The sequence below is a fragment of the Colletotrichum scovillei genome, assembly GCF_011075155.1.
Source record: "Colletotrichum scovillei strain TJNH1 chromosome Unknown Contig00002, whole genome shotgun sequence".
NCBI lineage: Eukaryota > Fungi > Ascomycota > Sordariomycetes > Glomerellales > Glomerellaceae > Colletotrichum > Colletotrichum scovillei.
In genome coordinates this window covers 2,093,737-2,111,238 of record NW_023336260.1, presented here as the reverse complement: position 1 = coordinate 2,111,238, position 17,502 = coordinate 2,093,737, and the positions used below count along the sequence as shown (strand labels likewise).

The following is a 17,502-nucleotide window of genomic DNA, read 5'->3' as shown; positions in this document are numbered from 1 at the left end:
ACCATTATAGGTAAAAGGAACTTCCTGGACTGTTACCAGAAGGCTCGACTTGCTGGTCTATCAGTCTCGAACATCAGAAGTGGTTGGAAGTGGACTGGTCTACACCCTGTAGCGATGGTTAAGCCCCTGATGAACCCTATGGTATTACCTGAGCCTTCTGCTAAGCCCACCACACCCAAACCAACCAGTCGGGGCAAAAGCGATGCCATAATGGTCAACAAACTACCCCTGTTGAGCCATGGGATTCTGCTTCCTCTGCAGTGGTCTGGTCGACACCCAGGAAGCTGGCAGAGCTCAGCGGTCAACTGCACTTATACACCCAACTCGACAATGATACCAGCACTCAACGGCTGCTGTTCAGGAAGGTGAAAAAAGGCTTCACAGAGCAGGCCTGGCAACTGGCAGCTGCCCAGCAGCAGCTGGCTCACCTGAGGGCTCAAGTTACCAACGCTGCAGTTAGGAAGAGGAAGACTGTTCAGATCGATCCCAACACGAAGTTTGCGAACATCAGGGATATCCATCGGGCTCAAATCGAAGCGGGTGAAAAGGAGGTTATTACGGCTGAATCCAGCGACTCTGAATGCCCTAGTGAGGCTGGCAGTTGTATTGTAGTGGGTGTGGTTGAGGATCAATAGTTAATAGTAATGAGGAGGTTGGGTTGTGATCCCATCGTTTTTGTGGGTGCCAGAAACAGGGGGGTGCCAGGAAGTGGGGGGTTTGACTTAATTGGCTGATTTGGGACTTGTGCGAGAGTGGATCTCTTTGGCTGTCCGATTTGGACGCTTTCGTGTTGGTTCCAACAAGCAGCATTCCTTCGGACGCTGAACCCGCTTGTACCGCTTCTAGAACTATTTAATCCTTCGATAATCATCCCGGGCTTAGTCGGCGAAAGAGGAGTACTTATGCCCCTCCCATCAGGCTGGCGCGCCTCGCAAAAAACAACAAAAATGTTCTCCAACTTCCTTCCCGCCGCCCGAAGAAGCGTCATGGCCATGGACACTGGCCGGATTGATTGGAAGGAGGCTTTTCTGTTTTTCTACTGGGATGCGAAGAAACTCCGCACTCGCCCCAAGGAGGGCCACATTATCGATAGATTGATTGTCGATTTCTTTCAGCAAACGAGGCCGTCCATGGCGGATGAGGGCCCGGTTCTCAATTGGGATATGACCCTATTCAGACTTATGAATGCGCTACGCAGACAGCTCGGTAGGCAGAATTCGGTGTTACTTCAACATGTATTCCTGCTGACATATCGTAGGTTTCGACACAACATCCGAGGTCACTCCTTCAACATACCTTTTTCTCGGCCAAATCGATCCTCGGGACGCTTGGAATCAACCGCCATTTGTAGACTGGGTGCGCCTGGAAACTGAAACCCAACTTCTCTTCACCTACGCGAATAACACCATTACCCGCTTCCTTGATCACCTAGTCGTTGAAGCGTACGGGCGACAACGCGCGCCATGGACGTTGTACAACCCGTATCTCAAAACGTTCCAAGAGGCACATGACATTGAAAATTGGAGCGTCCCATTACCTTTCGGATACGCTGCAGAGATGCTTTCGCACATCTCCTGGCCAGAGGGTCCCCAGATCGCGGAAAGCGCCGGGCTAGTACATCCTCAGAAGCACGAGATCCGTTTCGGCATCTCTGTCGGGTCGACTCACCGCTCAGCCATACTTGCCTTCCCCACTGAAGAGCTGACGAACACGCGGATAATGAATTTGACAAAGCGCTACTACACGGCTATGCTTCTCTGGGTGGGTGAGATGATCACGGGAGGGGCTATTGAGTCCCTCCCCGGCCTGCTAAACGACCAGTTCAAGGGCTGGTTGAAGGCGAATGACGACGAATACAATGACGAGTCTCTGACTGTGTCCAAAAGCCTTTGGGAAGCGTACAGAAAGGTTGGCTTGCAACCGTTGCATGGCGATGTGATCAGTGCCTCTAGCGGTTCATCGGGCCGTCCGTGGACTGATGGATCCTCTGAAAGTTTTGTTGAGGCGAAGAAACCGGCTAGGAGTAGTTACTTTCAAGCTACTTAGCTGAGATGGTCCGTAATGTACATAATGCAGGTTTTTGTATATAGCTTCAAGCGGTGGCATGAAGAACGCACACAGAGAAAGTACAAAGAGCTTTGGATGTGATCACTTTGGAAAGGGTTGCTAAGGCAAGCACTGGAATCAACTACAAAGTAGGCTCTAAAGGACGCCCGTAATTACTCTCAAGAAAACTATTAAATTTATGCAGATGTCATCGAATTGTGAGATCCGTTCTTTGCTGTGATTGAACTGCAGCGCAAAAAATCGTCGAGTAGGTATTATCGAGGTCATTTGTACAAATTAATCAATTAGTTGAGCCTTGAAAAGAGGTATCGCGTCATCCAAGATCTTGATGTATTGAGCTAGGAAGTCTCTGCTCCCAAATCTCAGTCACGCATGACAGGCTTCAAGTAAACATTTAATGGCCCCTTTTCCCATAGAGTATAAATCTTCTGAGTCTCCATCCAAGCCTTGCTATCCTCCGCCAGAACAAGGTCAAAGTTCCAAAGCAATCTCGCTAGCATGATCCGCATCTCTACGTACGCGAGGCTATCATGCCATATTAGTAGGTAGACAAAGTTGAGGAAAGTCAGGAGGCTCACTTTCGTCCCAAGCAATTTCGAGGTCCAATGTGAAACGGCTGGAACGCCTCTCTACGATCAGAAGCATACTCCGGGTCACCTAGGAACCTCTCCGGGTGAAAGAGAAATGGGTTCTTGAAGTTAGCTTCGTTGTGGTACATGGCCCACTGATGGACAGCCACAGTCGTCTACGAAGGTGAGAGGTCTCGCATTAGCTGGGATACTCCGACAAAAGAATGGAACAAACTCCCGGCCCCCTCGGCAGAGAACAGCACCTAAGGGAAAAAATCACCTTTGCAGGAAGAAACTCCCCGCGAACCATAGCTCCGCCTTCGGGCACCGTCCGAGGAAGACCCGTCGGCACAGGCGGATACAACCGCAGCGCTTCATCCAGGCACGCGAGCATGTACGTCAGTTTATTCACAGACGTGAGATCAACGTCAGATTCCTTGTCAAATGTCGTTCTGACTTCGTTCACCAACTTCTTCATCTTTTCGGGGTTCTTCAGGAGGAGATACGTCACGCCCGAAAGCAGTGTCGCCGTGGTCTCGGAGCCCGCGATGATGATGATGCTCGCGTTGCCCTCGAGCTGTTGCAGCGAAAGGTTCTGCGCCCATGTTATCATCTAGTACGAAAGATGGCGGGAAAGGGGCTAAGCTCACCCACTCCTCCCTCTTCTTCAACAACCCCTCCATCAAATCCGCCCTCGGCCCTTCCCTCTCGGCCAACGCAATCCTCCTCTTCAACTTATCCATCGTCATGGCCTGATGCTCAAGCCGCCTGTTTCTCATCGCCTTAGTCGACATCACCGCCGTGATGAGCCGACTCAGCATCGAAAAGTGGTTCGCCGTCTGCAGCGCCACACCCAGCCGGATCATTTGGAAGATCGTCCTCACCCACGGGTGCAGGTCTCCTCCTTCCAAACACCCAAACGGCTCCCCAAAGGCGAGGTCTCCGATGATGTCAAAGGTGCAGTAGTTGTACCACAACGTCAGGTTCACCGGCTCCCCAAGCTCTTTCGTCCCCTTTTCACCAAGGTCCATCACCGAGGAATCATCGACGTCCTCTTCATCTCGGTACCCTTTCTGCGCCGGATCCTTTGCTAGCTCACGCAGCTTGGCAATGAAAATGTCAACGTACTTCATGATCACGGGCTGCTGATCCCTCAAACTCCGATCACTAAATCCATGACTCAAAGTCCTCCTTAGCATAGCGTGTTCCGGGCCAGGTGCCGTGATGATATCCCTCGGCAGATCCGCGATAGGTCTGTAGAATGTCTCCGACTTATAAAACTCGAGCGGGGCCTGGCCGCCGTTCGCGACGCTGCCGGCACGGTGACCCATGATCTCCTTCCACGCTGCGGGATCCGCGTACGCCAGCTCATCCGGGGCGATGCGAACCACATCGCCATACTTTCTGTGAAGGTCAAGCATATCAAAGGAGAGTTTGCCGCACCAGAGTCGATAGCAGAAAGTTGCGCGGGTTGCGCGCATGAGAATTGGGCCGGGAAAGCGGCGGAGGGGGTGAAAGAAGAGGTTGTAGATCATATACGAGATAATGTAAAGTATGGTCTGTCCAGCGTCAGGAAAAGGATTTTGGCGGAAACTCTCATTCTCGATAGAATTTAAAGGCTTGTCAATAAGAGAGCACAATACTTACGAAGGCGAAGCCAAGGCACGAAGCCCGGATCATGATGTTGATGATGGTCATTCTCCCAAAGCGTGTTTCGAATCAAGTCGGTTCAGGGCGGAAACTAGAGACTGGTATCAAGAGTAAATGATCAGAATACTTACGAGGCAACACCAGATATTAAAGTATAGCGACATTTCACGTGGACTTTCCTTCCAGCCGCGCACCACGCGTCCACAAACCCAACCAGCTCAGCCTGGATAAGTTCATCATGCCGAGTACGAATCCCTGAATCGAAGTCATCGTGCAACGTTTCAATGGCCAAGAATATCTTGGTCATAGCTTGGGAGAAGAATATCGTGGTCTGATTGAGAGGATCAGACGAAAAAAAGGGGCACGAACCTTCCCGCAGTCACCGTCGTGAGGGGTTCGGCAAGCGACCACACCACTGGGACCGGGGAGAGCTGTCTATTCCTGCCGGTATGTTTCAGACGGGAATCTCAGGTTGGCGCTGCTATCGGCGCATCTATTCAGTCCGAGATACGAGGGCTGACGAATCGGTTGCCGTGCCGAACGAATGCGAACACGCAGAGGATCGTGCCGTTGATGATGGCCATTCAGATGCCAAGTGCTCTCTCCGTGTCGGCAGTTTCCGAAGACTGTCGTAGACGTAGGGTTCTGCATATTCCAGAGTAGGCTGTAAGTTGCGATATTGATCTTGAGCAGAGCAAGGGTATCGGATCAGAGTGCTTGAATGAGATTCTGGAGACGATACACGCAGCATATTGGTCTTGTTAAGATGGCACCTTGGGTACGTTAAGGCTTGAGATGGGCAGTAGGTCTGTTTTTGCTGGCAGGAAGGGGGCGGGAGGCAACATGAAGAGGATAAATTTGTGCGAATCGAACCCAAAGCTTTTACAAAGACCCGAAAAAAAAGCCGTACTTGTAGCAGGTCACATCGTCGCTCTTGATTGCATGTTCGAAGGCAAGGCAATACCCACTGCGGCCTTGAGACATGTGTACCATATTGCAAGTGTGTGCCAAGCGGAGGCGGGCCCCAGAGCCTTCCAGGCTGCGTGATGGGCCTCACCGCGACTCTGACTCTGGTCCGTCCCGGTCTCTTCCAGAGCCCTTTGCCTTCATTCAAAATCCTATCCTGACGACGGCTTGCGTTGATCTTCTTTCCCGTAGTAACTGCATTGTGGCTGGGGAAATTTACAAGATGGCTGGTGGACGACACAGGAACAGGCAAGTGATTGGGAAAGCAAATATGAAAACTTCACGGAGAGTAGCGTAACATATTAGATATCCTCTAGCTAACTCACAAGCAAAGCAACTTATGGCCAGGGCGGTAATCCTCAAGCCAACACTAACGCACTTTATCGCCTACCCATTCTCACAATGAGCAACTTCCCTCCATGAGCTAGAACATAAGGCAATGAGGAAGTAACATTTTGAAGTGATCGACCGCAAGTGACGATGGTTCAAACGTTAATCGATGGCTTCTTGCTTGATGTTGACGATCGTGGGGCTGGTGAAGACCGGTTTTGCTGGCAAAGCTGGAAGAGACTTCTGAACAATGGTGCAGTTTGCCCCTGTTGCAAAGCGGCTGCCATCTCCTTGAACCAATGTCGTTCTGGTATGATCCCGCTTGACTTGATCTCGCTTGACTTGATCCCGCTTGGCTTGCTTCTTCATCTTCCTCGAAAAAACTGCCGGGTTTGGGGCATTTGGTAAAAGATTTATGCCCAACCTCTGCATCTTGGCTCTGACCGCGTTGTATCCCTGGCCTATGGAGATGCCTTGCGTCCCTGGGAACAGGCTAGATGGTCTTCCATATTCATACTCCGTACTTGGATCCCGAAGTAAGGCTACATTGGTCGAGTCTCGTGGCGATAAAGGTGCGGAGTAGTCATAAGTTCGCCAGTCTGGGTAATCTGGGATCAGCCCCTGGCCAATCATCCGTGCGAACTCCTTCGTATGAGGTAGCGATATCCTGGGGCAGTCTTGTGCGGCCCAAACAGCTATCCAGCAAGTAGTTGCTAGAATGGGGGGCTTGTTCTGTCGGTGCTGAACGAGATATAAGAATTGAAGGGCTCTCTTGCCCTTCTTCTTTGTCTCCAGTAGTTTGCTACAACTGGAAAAGATATGATCGCGTACGTTGCAGATGGGGCAGGCGGCAATGAAGCCGTCGATATCCACCGGACCGATACAATCCTTAGCCTCGTGGCCTCCCCTGCAACAATTTGCACACATCAAGCGGGGGTAGCTTGAATCAGAGATACCATCGAGCTGAATTGCTGGGTCCTTGTCTGTCTGCTGAGTGTACAAGTTTGGTACTGACAGCGGTCCTTTTTCTACGGTGGCAGTCGCTCGGCCTGAGATAACACGCGAGATCGATTCGTCCACGCCGCGTCTCAATTTCTTCTCCTCCTGTTCGGCTTTTCGAAATCCCGGAGCACCATGGCAATCCATGAAGCTCGTCTCGGCGGTATGACTGGTGCCGGAAGTACTGTTCTGGAGGGGGGGCGGAAGCCCTCTGGTGGGCAAGCTGGATGGTCGTACAGGAGCGAATGTCATCGAGGCCCAGGCAGAGCGAGCCCTCTGCAGGCCACCGCCGTATGAGAGATGAGATTCAAGTAGGCGACATCCATACACGTAGCTGGTTGTGACACTGGGAGGCTGCGTTTGCTCGATTCCGCCAGGAGTGGTGAGGTCGGCAACGGTAACCAAATTGCCAGCAATGGTGCCGATTGAGCAGCACGGGGGAGTTGTCCATCGACAACACATACGATGTCATCGTATACCGTGTCGATAGAATTGTTGCCTTCGAACCAACCTTCGAAAGGGAGTCCGAGTCCTTTGACGAGATTTCCAAAGACGCGGTTGCTCTCCCAGTAACTGCATAGCGAAGCATCGATGAGATAAACATTTCCCATGACAAAGTCTACGGTGAGACTCGAAGGGGATGGGTCGGCCTTCTTGGCATCGAAGTTGTACACAACGAAGACGTTCGCTGCAGCGTTGGTAACCTTCAAGTTCCCGTCGTGGGTGAAGATGTCGCCGGCAGCTGGAGTCGGGAGATTGACGGGTGGAGGCATGATTTGACAGCTCTCAGGTAACAACCTGATGGATCAGTAGACTCTGAGTCTTATCAGCAAGTGAAGAGTCAGAGATGTAGAGATTGGATGACGTATATAGGAGGATACCAGACGTTGTATTGGAGGTCGAAATGATTGGAACTTGGATGACTCGATGTCAGATGCGAAGATTGCGTGCAGCTCTCGAAGAGGTTGGTCAAGGAGGGGGAAGAAGGGAAAGAAATCAGTCGACTGGTTTGGAAGGCTTGGTGAATTGTGGAAAGGGCAAGAAGGGCCCTGAACTAAGTGCTGCCTCCTTCCTCGTGCCAATATCGTGCCTTCTTTCTCTGACCGACACAGAACCACCGCAGGTATACAGGCGCTGGGTTGCTTCTGCCTCTGGCATTGCTCTCGAGCAAGGTGCGCCATTGAGCGCAATTGACTGCGTTCACAATGAAGGACCCCATGAGGCTATTACTAATTTTCGAATGTATTGCAAAGGCCAAACGATACATCATTTGGTCAAACAGAAGGGAGACCTGCATTTCCCAAATCTAGCGCTGGTGTTTTTCAGTTGAGGATCGAAACCCAACCGATTCGATGGCAGTTTTGTGATCTTTACCGGGCATTCGTTTTCCCACTCTCGCGTTGACTCCCCTGCAACGATGAGCAAATACGTTGTTACCGAGAAGCAAAGAGGTTCGATAGAGCGAAGCTTTTCACAAGCCAGCCTAGTCACACCCGCTCCATGTTTATTGGAAAACCCAAGATGGGAGAGAAGTAAGCCTACCAAGGGATCAAGACTCCTAGAATGTCAGAGACATAGAATCGAAGACGTAGGAATTGAAGCGACCGGCACAGGGAATTGGGCATCTGATTCCTCAAAGCCTACTTATTTCAAAAACATCCATCAAAAGCTGGATCATCAATACAGTACTCTCTGACCCGTCGTCTCGGGCTATGATACACAAATGAACAAAGACGACAGACCTTTCTTTTATGTAACCCAAAGAACTCTCCAGCATCCTCCAGTCAAACAGCCAAACCAATGCAAACCCGCTGAATTCTGATGGGGATCCCTTCTTTTTGAATGCCGTCCCAAGTTCCGATCATTGTACACGCTTAAGAGGCGGAGCAGACCGCAGCCCTTCTACCCCTTATATGCAAGATAGGCCCAAAACAAGACCACCATCCACACAACCCTCCATGTCGAGGCACCGATCTCGCGAGCGACACGCCCAATTGTCGTCCTCGACCGCTGAGACGCCGCTTTCCACGTCAAACGCGGCATGCCAGTTCCATATTCGTCTGCGAAAATTTCGATCCGCGGCGCACGGTGTGGTGCTCCCCATTGCTTCTTCAACTTGGTCCTCGGCGGCGGCGCTGGAGTAGCCCCATTAGAGCGGATGGATCCGCTCCTAGTCCGGGATGACTGGCCGGTAAGGAATCGAGATCCGGAAGAGGCTGATGTCGAGTGCATGCTGTAAGTACCATCATCTTCGACCTTGTCCTTGATGGTCGGCAATATGGCGCCCTGCGGCTGTTCGTCATGAAGAGCAAAAGGTGTCAAGTTCAGGACCGGCACGAGGAACGATCTTATGCTAATCGCGACGATGGTGACAAAGGCCAGCCCTGCATACTTCGCGTATGTCGCCAGCTGGTTCGGAAGCAGGCAAAGATGTGTTTGCAACGTCTTTTTGGGTGCGCCAGGAAGGGGGTTGCCGTTGGCGTCAATCGGGTTGTACAAACTGACCATGAGGAAGCCAGGTGTAGGCACTCCCATGGCCATACTCATACTCTTGACGGTGATTTCGCGAACGTTGTCCTTTTCTGCGGAGTGGACGACTTCGCAGTAGTCGTGGTCATCGCCGGAGAACACTCCAACGATGTTGCCAACGCTCTTCACGAGCTTGACAGACTCGTCTTCGTTCAGCACGTTCTGGTACTGGTAACCGCCCGAGACGGAGATTGCATTTCGGTGGTCCATCATAGGCACTTGCTCCCCCTTTGGCGGTTTCGTAGGAGGCCAGTGCTCTCGCAGCGGTCCGCAAGGCGTACCCGGGTCTCGGTATAGAGGAACGTGAGTGAGAAGAATCGTAGGAAAATCGGGACCTTCTTCACCCGGTGCAATAGTCGGCACCTTGGCGTCTGCTGTTTCCAGCTCCTCCACGATATGATCCAGGGGTTCCACTTCCACTTCGCCCCTCCAGAAGCGCAACTCTCGCTCCACGGCCTTTCTCTTGGTAAACTTGACGTCCTTCAGGAATACGTCCGCAGGTGTATGGATCGCCTTCAAATCGACCTCGGCTTGCTTCGACGAAACGGCGCTCAGTGACAAGCTATCGACAGAGACGATGGAGTGGTTGCCAATGACATCGACACGGTTCACGTCCCCAAAGTACGTGTTGAAGCGATCTCTCACAGAGCCCTTCACCTGGTCTCCGAAGCCAAGATCGTGATTCCCTGGCAAGCTCGCCACCAACTTGCGCCCCCTTTGCCAGTCGCCGGCCTTGGAGCCGCCTAGCCCCCAGCTTCCAAAAAAGATGTCGCCAAAGCGCTCGTATTCCCTCAACCAGTAATTCTGGCCATAATTATCGTTCCATCCCTTAACGTGGTCTTTCTCGTTCTTCGGTCGTCGGTTGACAGCCCATTGAGGGTCCTTGAAGTCGCTGTGCGCAGTCTTCCACTCTCGCCCACCGTCGAAGAGGTCGCCCAAGAAGAAGAGGGAGTCAGGTCGCAGCTGCGATTGGAGCTGCCTATAGCCTCTGCGGATGTAGTTATCGGTGATGAGGACCGTCAGGTCTTCCAAAGGCCACGGACGGCCGGGGTAGGATTTCGGATCGGTGATTTGGGGGTCAGCGACGAAGACGAGGTGGTGTGGGCTCGATCCGGCCGGCTATCAAAGAATCAGCGTTGTCGATTCACAGCAACAGCGCGCAGCAATTGACCTACCCAGTTCTCCCAGTTGCTCCATTTGCATTCTGCGACTCGGCTCTTAAAGACCCAGCCCTCGCCCCAAAGGAGCACGATGCCCCAGAGACACACCAGCAGGTGCGGGAAGCTCAGGAGGCGGCGCGCAGTGAGGTTCTGTCTCAACCGCCTACCAGCCTGCCACATGATGCCGGTCGCCAATCGTCGGCCGCGGGTTTGCCAAAAGGCCCAAAGTGTTCTCAGTAGTCGTTGTAGGGCCGCGAGCAACGGTCTCAAACGGGCGCGGAAGCTGTCGTCATTGTAGTAATGTTGGAACGGGAGAGATGCAGACGCGGATGCAGGCTTCTTGGACCCCTTGTAGGCGTAGCCATTGCCGTTGCTGTAAGGCGGAGCCATGCTGCTGGTGCTTGGCTAGCCCGGGCTGCTGCCATTCCCCTGCAGCCCCGTGTCTGTATCCCTTACCTGGTTTCCCACTTCCCCTGGGTGGCCCCCTCTGGAATGGATCAGTGCCGCAATCCCGACCAAACGTGCAAAGGTGGGCGAGCTTGCGTATGCCAGTGTCTGGTATGTGGGCGTGTGAGTGGCTCTTCGGGAGCTCGCGCGATCGTCGTCGGTAGCTTCGTTTGGGGATGGATTAATAGGTTATAATAGAGCCTCGTCTATGCATTCGTACTGAAAAACACCGGCAGAGACGAGATGATAGTGCAGAACCTTCGAAAAAAAGAACTCGAATTAAGATAGTTAGAAAGGAAGCTGATGGTCTACCAGTGCACACAAAATATTAGACGCCTGCAACGAAATGCCACGAAACGAAATAGTGATGTCTTGTCACAACTGGGTAAAGGAGAAAAGTCGACGCGTGGCGACAATCTAATCAATTCACGAATCGCGACGGGATTCATACAGGATGGCCCCGGCAATCCCCCCCAGAAAGGAAGAAAAGCACCCCGCTAGACTGCTATTCGTAGAAGCCCCCGAAGACTTTGATGCACTGGAAACGTCGCTGAACACGGCCCCACTTCGACAGCTTGAGGAAGCCCCACCCCCTTTTCATAGGTAGGTACCTACTGCGTGCCGGCCAGCTCAACGGCCTTTGTCTTGTCCCAGCTTAGTCAGCCGAGCAAACTGGCCCGTGGCCCCATGCAAACAAAGTCTGGGCGGGCCGCTTCTTGGAGGGGCACAAGGGGTTCCCTGCCAGCCATGGGAAAGAAACATCAGTCCAAGAAGGAAAGCTTCTCGAACGGAGGATACCTTGAGGATCCCTTTATTTACTTACCAAGCTTCGAGGATGGATCATTGCCGCAGCGCCCTGGCATGCAGTGCCGATAATCTTGAACATGAAGACGTCTCGAGTGAGATCGTCAAGCAGGTTCTCAACAACACCAGTTCTAAAGGCTTCACATCAGTCCAGTCATCTCCCATCAACTAATCCTCAAATAATTCATACCAGGATTCTGCTGCTGTTAGGCAGTAATGAGGAAGTCGACGTTGCCCTTCAAGAAAGTTCCAGTTTCGATCAGGTAAAGCAGTCAGACGTGTAAATGAAGCCATCACCACCACCCATCACCCACTTGCACCAGTCTCACCCCCTATACCCATCTATACAGCTCCCGATGGCGGATAATCAAGCCCACAGCACACCAAAGCCACATACCGTGTCCCGATCATAGCTTAGCCGGACCGAGACATCACCCGTCTCTCCCTTGCAAGTCTCCGAACCCTCCACCTCCCTTCCACGCCCCGGAGACAAGCGAGGAGGGGGTGGGCGCCTACTACAATACCAGCCCCCATGACCACCCAGACCGTCAACGGCTTATTCATCCGGTTACCGAAACGTTACCTACTGTTACGACGCCATCACCGGCTACATAGTGACTCGCTCTCAAAGTCATCCTGCCCTCCAAGTCAGGTTCCTGAACACGACCTTACCATCAAGAAGAGATCCATGGTTACGACGCATCACACGCAACCACATGCAATAACCGATATACACCGCCAGTTCGTAATAAAGGGGAACGAAGGGGCGTGGCAGCAAAAGGATACCCCCAACTTCTCTGGCACTAAGCTCTATCCCCAATGCTCAAGGTCCTGGTGGCTTCTCGGTCGACAGGCTCGTATCTTTCCACCAATGCTCCAGCTCAAAGACGATGGAGTTCTTCATGTGTGGTGTCGACATACACGTGGTAGTATCTAGGACGGTCTCTAGAGCTGGAGAGGCGGCAGTCACGCGTAGGCATGACACGGAAGGATGTACCTGATGACGACTTCTGCGAGCGATATGGTATGGCATCACGCATACGTGGGGGGAAGAACGAGCTTAATAGAGCACGCGAAGCGGGTGAAACCAAGGTTCCCCCATTTCCCCGCCTCGCGATGCAAGATAAGGTGAGGCAGAGGCTCGGAGAGTCCGCGCCCACGAAGCCATTCTAGGAAATATGGAAGAAGCCTCCCGAGATTCTGGACTCCACCGTCTAACAATAGCCCATCTTAAACGGTGCCGTGAGAGTGATGTACCGTCCGTTGGGAAATGCCCTCCAGCCGACTGGTTTGGAGACAACCTCCCTGGCGTCTCTTTGACGAAATAGCCGAGGTCACGGGTGGACAGAAGTACGGCCTTATATTGCATCCAAGGCTCGGCAGCCACTTCCCGCGCAGCTGACGAAAGCTTGCAGTCAAGTCTCGTGCCAGCTCTCCCGAAGCTATTATTAATGTCTACAAGCCGTTTTTTGTATCAACCAGCTGTTGGTCTCTCTTACTCGGTGTAGGCGAGCCAGTGGTATCAAGATAGATTCGTTGAGAATAGGTCTTATTTGTATGATACGATAGAGTGGCATGGCTCCTATCTACATAAATCCCTCCAGCCGATCACGAAGAAACATTGAGATCAAGCAGATAAACAGGAAAAGAATGGATGATATGGTGTAATGAGTATCAAATAGCGCCAGGAAGCACAGACTAGAAGACCCAGTTGAATGACTCCTTGACTTCGAACTGGACGGAGTGTCTTGAACCTGGGTTAGTCTGTTTTCATCATGCTTAGTCTTGGACGACTCACTTGATATCAGCAGATGATGCGCCGATAAGGATCTTGAAGGTGCCCTCCTCGGCGACCCAGCCCGGGACCGAGGTGTCATAGTAGCCCACGGCATACTTGTCGAGGTGAATGGTGAGGTGCTTCGTTTCCCCAGCTTCTAGGAACACCTTCTCAAAAGCGACAAGCTCTTTCTCCGGGCGGGGTAGCCTGGACTTGTCATCCCGCACATAGATCTGCACGGCCTCGGAGCCAGGTACCGAGCCGACATTGCTAATTGCAAAGATGACCTCGATTGTGCCCTGAGATGTGAGGGTCTTCGTGCTGATTGATGGACGGCCGTACTCGAAAGTGGTGTAGGAAAGACCGTGACCAAAGGGGAACAGCGGCTCGATTCTTGCACGCTCGTAGTGGCGGTACCCAATGTAAAGGCCTTCGCCGTAGTTGACCTTCAGGTTCTCGCCAGGCCAGTTATTGTAGGCGGGAGTGTCTTGAATGCGCTTGGGGAAAGTTGACTTCCACGACTGTCAGCACATATGCATATACAAGGAGCAAATGACTTACCGGAAGCTTTCCACTGGGGGATTTAATGCCGAACAAGACATCGGCCAAGGCATTGCCGGCCTCTTGTCCCTGGTACCATCCCTGAATAATGGCCGGAACCTGGTCGACCCAAGGCATAGTTACAGGTGTACCGGACTGGTTGACGACAACAGTACGAGGGTTCGCTTTGACCACTGCTTCGATGAGCCGATCCTGACTGCCGTCGGAAGGTAGATCCATAGTCTGTCTGTCGTAGCCCTCGGACTCCCACTCTGCATCCAAACCAACAATGACAACTGCTACGTCGGCCGCCTTAGCCGCATCCACGGCCTCCTGGAGGAAATCAACTTGGTCTTCTTCTTTGAAGCCAATACGGCACCCTCCGTACTTATGCGTTATGCCAAATTGTTTCTGCTTCGCCACCGGGCGAAGCTCGTTGGTCATCTCGACTTTTAGCTCCACAGGCTTACCAGCCTCCATATCGACGTCGACAAGATAGTCCACAGACCCATCAAACATGGCTTCCCCTTCCTCGGTCCAGTCCCAAAGATCCAGAGCAAGCTTTCCGTTCACATACAACTTGCCAGGACCAACGCTCATGAAGCTGACTGTATGCTTTCCAGTACTCTTTGGCGTAAGGTAAGTCGTCGCGACTGCTGACCACTCGGGGCCAATCTCTGCTAGGGGTGCGGAATCCCATAGAAACAAATCCGTATTCACTCGTCGCTGCACAACAACGACTTCGCCTTTAAACTTGTCGCCAGAGTACCAATCGATGTTGACGCCGGGCTTGCCTGACTTCTCAGTACAGTAAGGCGACGCTACTGGGAGCCATTTGTAAATGTGGCAGCCTTGAGCGAAAGTAACTTCTTGCTCAGAACTTGCGCGGATACTGTCCAGTGGAAGTGTTCTGTAGTAGGGATTCAAGCTTGCACTTCCTCCTCCACCGGCAATAGCTCGGTTTGCGTTTGGCCCAATAACGGCAACTTTGGTTGTCTTTCGGTTCAAGGGAAGAACTGCGCCATCGTTTTTGAGAAGTGTCAGGCCCTCAGCCCCAGCAGTGCGGATCAGACTGCGCGTCGACTCGCGGTTGTCTTCTCTCTCTGGCAGTTCCGCTGACATGTCATCGCCTTTAAGTCGCTCGACAAGCGTGAGGACGTTCTCTGCGGCGCGGTTGATGTCTTCTAGGGTCACTTTACCCTCATTCATGGCCTCAATCACCTTTTCGAAACGCCAGTTTGGAGAGTAGGGGAACTCGACATCGCACCCTGCGATAATGGACTCTGCGGTCGAGTTTGTGCCGCCCCAGTCAGACACGACGGTTCTAAAAAGAAGTTAGCAAGCAGGAAGCATAAGGAAGGTAATGATCGAGTTTCTCTCACCCATCGTAACCCCACTCGCCTCTAAGAATATCTCTCAGTACCAGGTTGTGCATGTCTGCATGTACGCCGTTGACGAGATTGTATGAGGACATAAGAGCCCATGGATTCGCCTCTCGTACAGCAATCTCAAACGGTCGTAGGTAAATCTCGCGCAAAGGACGTTCTTGGATCAGAGAATCTATTGTCAGTCTGTGCGTCTCTTGCTCATTGCCAACGAAGTCTGTTAGATGTTAGAAAGGTTGATTTCATCAGGAATCCAATGCACAAACGCTTTATGGTTGCGGCTACGCCCTTATCCTGCAAGCCACGAACATACTGGGCAGCCAATTTGCCAGTCAGAAGAGGGTCTTCCGAGAAAGACTCGAAGTTACGCCCGCCTAAGGGATGCCGATGCATACAGACTGTCGGCGCCAGTAGAATGTTCGCAGATCTTGCTTTCGCCTCATCGGCAAGGTGTTGGCCAACCTCATAGAGTAGGTCCTTGTTCCAGGTTGCCGCTAGGGAGACTCCGCAGGGGAAAAGAGCAGCCTACCATAATTAGCTACTCAGTTGAGGACGTGGTTGATAAGTGCGACAAACCTTGGTTCCGCCGACAAAGATACCACCACGGGCACCGTTTGGCCCATCTGATGTCTTCACTGACGGTATGCTCTTGGATGGTATAGCCTTTGTTCTCCAGAAATCTGCGGCGGTAAGCAGCGAGACCTATGTACTGTTAGTGGAAGCACTCTGTTCCAAGGATGACTGTTTTGCCCATACCTTCTCTTCCAGCGTCAGCTGATCTAACTTCTTTCTTGCTGCAGCTCTTGTGTCTCTCAAAAGTTGCTGAATCTTCTGTGGGGGACTATATGGCGGAGAAAACACCGTGTTCGGCGTCGAATTGCTCGTCTCGGTTTCGGGCGGGGAGATGGGTGCCTCAACATCGCGCTCCGCTTGACTGTCTGTCACGGCGCTCATCTTGATGAACGTCCCCAGCGTAATAGCTAATCTTGAGGGACTTGCGGGTCTTTCTTGCCGGAGTCACTCTCTAGGTGAGGCTAGTCTTTGAAGGGTATGGTAGAACAGGCGGCTGTGGGATAGAGCCTACACCAAATAGAAAATGGTGATGGATAGGTAAGACTTATATGAGACTCAAAGTGCAGGCAAGCCTCAAGCACGAATGCTCACATGAGCCCGACATTTATCCGTCTTAATGAAAGACGGTCAATGAAGTCGAGGCAATATGGGTCTAGTTGCAGAAGGAAGTAAAGAAACGGGACTGATAACGAGAGCCACGGAAGGGGTGAGAAACGAAGTACAACCTAGCAGGATCCCGCAAGGTTGGGCAGACGTATGGGGACTAGTACATCCAAACGGAGGGTGACTTTCCCATGTACGTCTTTTAAACGGAAGCTTCAATGGCAACTTGTCAGCTGCTTGTGGACAATCCTCCGCCCAGCATCGATAGGAAACGGAAAGCCCGGTGGTGTATGGCAACATTGGCTGCCGGGATGGGGAGATTTCTCACCACCCTGGACAGGCGGGTTGGTGTCCAAACGTCTGCAAGTGAGGGTTACCACAACGCCGCCGATAACAAGCCAGGCCAATGTAGGATTTGAGCGCTTCAAGCCGAGTCACTTGACTTCATGACTAGCAGGTGCTTTTCAATTCCCTGTCGAGCTGCTGTGCCATGCCAAACCATGCGAAAGCATTGCTGATGAAAGACGTTCTCCGAACTTTCTTTTCGCTGACACTTTCTGGGCGATATGGGCTCTTTCGGTAAGAACGGACCGTTCGAGCGGTGGACGCAAGGCAGGTCGATGGGGAAGCAGTTGGAGTTCAGGAGGGAGTGCGTTAAGTCAGCGGACGAATGACTGCAAGCAAATGGCCAAGTGGGGAAGAATCGGGGTTGCCCTACGGATACCTATCCTGCTTCACGTCAGCTTCCCCAAGGGGTGTGAGAATAGGGGCCTTGTTCTGGTAAGGTCCCCTGGTCAAGGACTCAAGACCGTTTCTTCCGAACCATTGTCCAGGCTACCATGCCTGCAACATCGCGAAGCATCCGTGAGGAAGTTGGGCCAAATGAGGCAAAGCGGTAGCCGGCAAATAGAACATTGCTTAATCAACAGGCACTCGAGACTCGTAGTGCCATCGTGCTATCGATCTCGTTAGCATTCGGTGCATCGCTGCCGAGAGCTGCGTTCCGCCTGGTTGCATACGCAGGTCAGGGTTGTCAATCACAAACCCGTGGCATGGAACGCGAGATTCAAGGAGGAACCAGGAGCTGCGCAACGTTCGGAACC

At 52.3% G+C, this 17,502-nt stretch overlaps 5 protein-coding genes across 5 annotated transcripts; 1 reads left to right on the top strand and 4 right to left on the bottom strand.

Moving 5' to 3' along the window:
• Positions 1-947: 947 nt before the first annotated feature.
• HER10_EVM0003279 (uncharacterized protein) lies at positions 948-2,046 on the top strand (the record flags this gene model as incomplete). The annotated part of the gene is made up of 2 exons (XM_035472961.1): positions 948-1,206; positions 1,259-2,046. 2 exons carry the CDS (start codon positions 948-950, stop codon positions 2,044-2,046), a joined length of 1,047 nt encoding a protein of 348 aa, XP_035337042.1.
• Positions 2,047-2,429: 383 nt separating this feature from the next.
• HER10_EVM0008329 (cytochrome P450) lies at positions 2,430-4,334 on the bottom strand (the record flags this gene model as incomplete). The annotated part of the gene is made up of 7 exons (XM_035477856.1): positions 2,430-2,592; positions 2,646-2,812; positions 2,917-3,231; positions 3,287-3,388; positions 3,429-3,475; positions 3,550-4,195; positions 4,284-4,334. 7 exons carry the CDS (start codon positions 4,332-4,334, stop codon positions 2,430-2,432), a joined length of 1,491 nt encoding a protein of 496 aa, XP_035337434.1.
• Positions 4,335-4,994: 660 nt separating this feature from the next.
• On the bottom strand, positions 4,995-7,354 carry HER10_EVM0007134 (uncharacterized protein; the record flags this gene model as incomplete). The annotated part of the gene is made up of 3 exons (XM_035476700.1): positions 4,995-5,059; positions 6,869-6,935; positions 7,037-7,354. The coding sequence occupies 3 exons, from the start codon at positions 7,352-7,354 to the stop codon at positions 4,995-4,997; spliced, it is 450 nt and encodes a 149-aa protein (XP_035337335.1).
• A 923-nt stretch (positions 7,355-8,277) lies between these two features.
• HER10_EVM0007428 (calcineurin-like phosphoesterase) lies at positions 8,278-11,091 on the bottom strand. Its single transcript, XM_035476984.1, has 2 exons — positions 10,286-11,091; positions 8,278-10,229 (listed from the first exon to the last, which is right to left on the bottom strand). The coding sequence occupies exons 1-2, from the start codon at positions 10,658-10,660 to the stop codon at positions 8,484-8,486; spliced, it is 2,121 nt and encodes a 706-aa protein (XP_035337366.1). The 5' UTR covers positions 10,661-11,091; the 3' UTR covers positions 8,278-8,483.
• A 2,128-nt stretch (positions 11,092-13,219) lies between these two features.
• On the bottom strand, positions 13,220-16,418 carry HER10_EVM0000485 (glycosyl hydrolase family 3 N terminal domain-containing protein; the record flags this gene model as incomplete). The annotated part of the gene is made up of 7 exons (XM_035470265.1): positions 15,980-16,418; positions 15,800-15,925; positions 15,490-15,748; positions 15,221-15,440; positions 13,860-15,162; positions 13,320-13,810; positions 13,220-13,268 (listed from the first exon to the last, which is right to left on the bottom strand). Exons 1-7 carry the CDS (start codon positions 16,175-16,177, stop codon positions 13,220-13,222), a joined length of 2,646 nt encoding a protein of 881 aa, XP_035336812.1. The 5' UTR covers positions 16,178-16,418.
• Between the last annotated feature and the right edge of the window lie 1,084 nt (positions 16,419-17,502).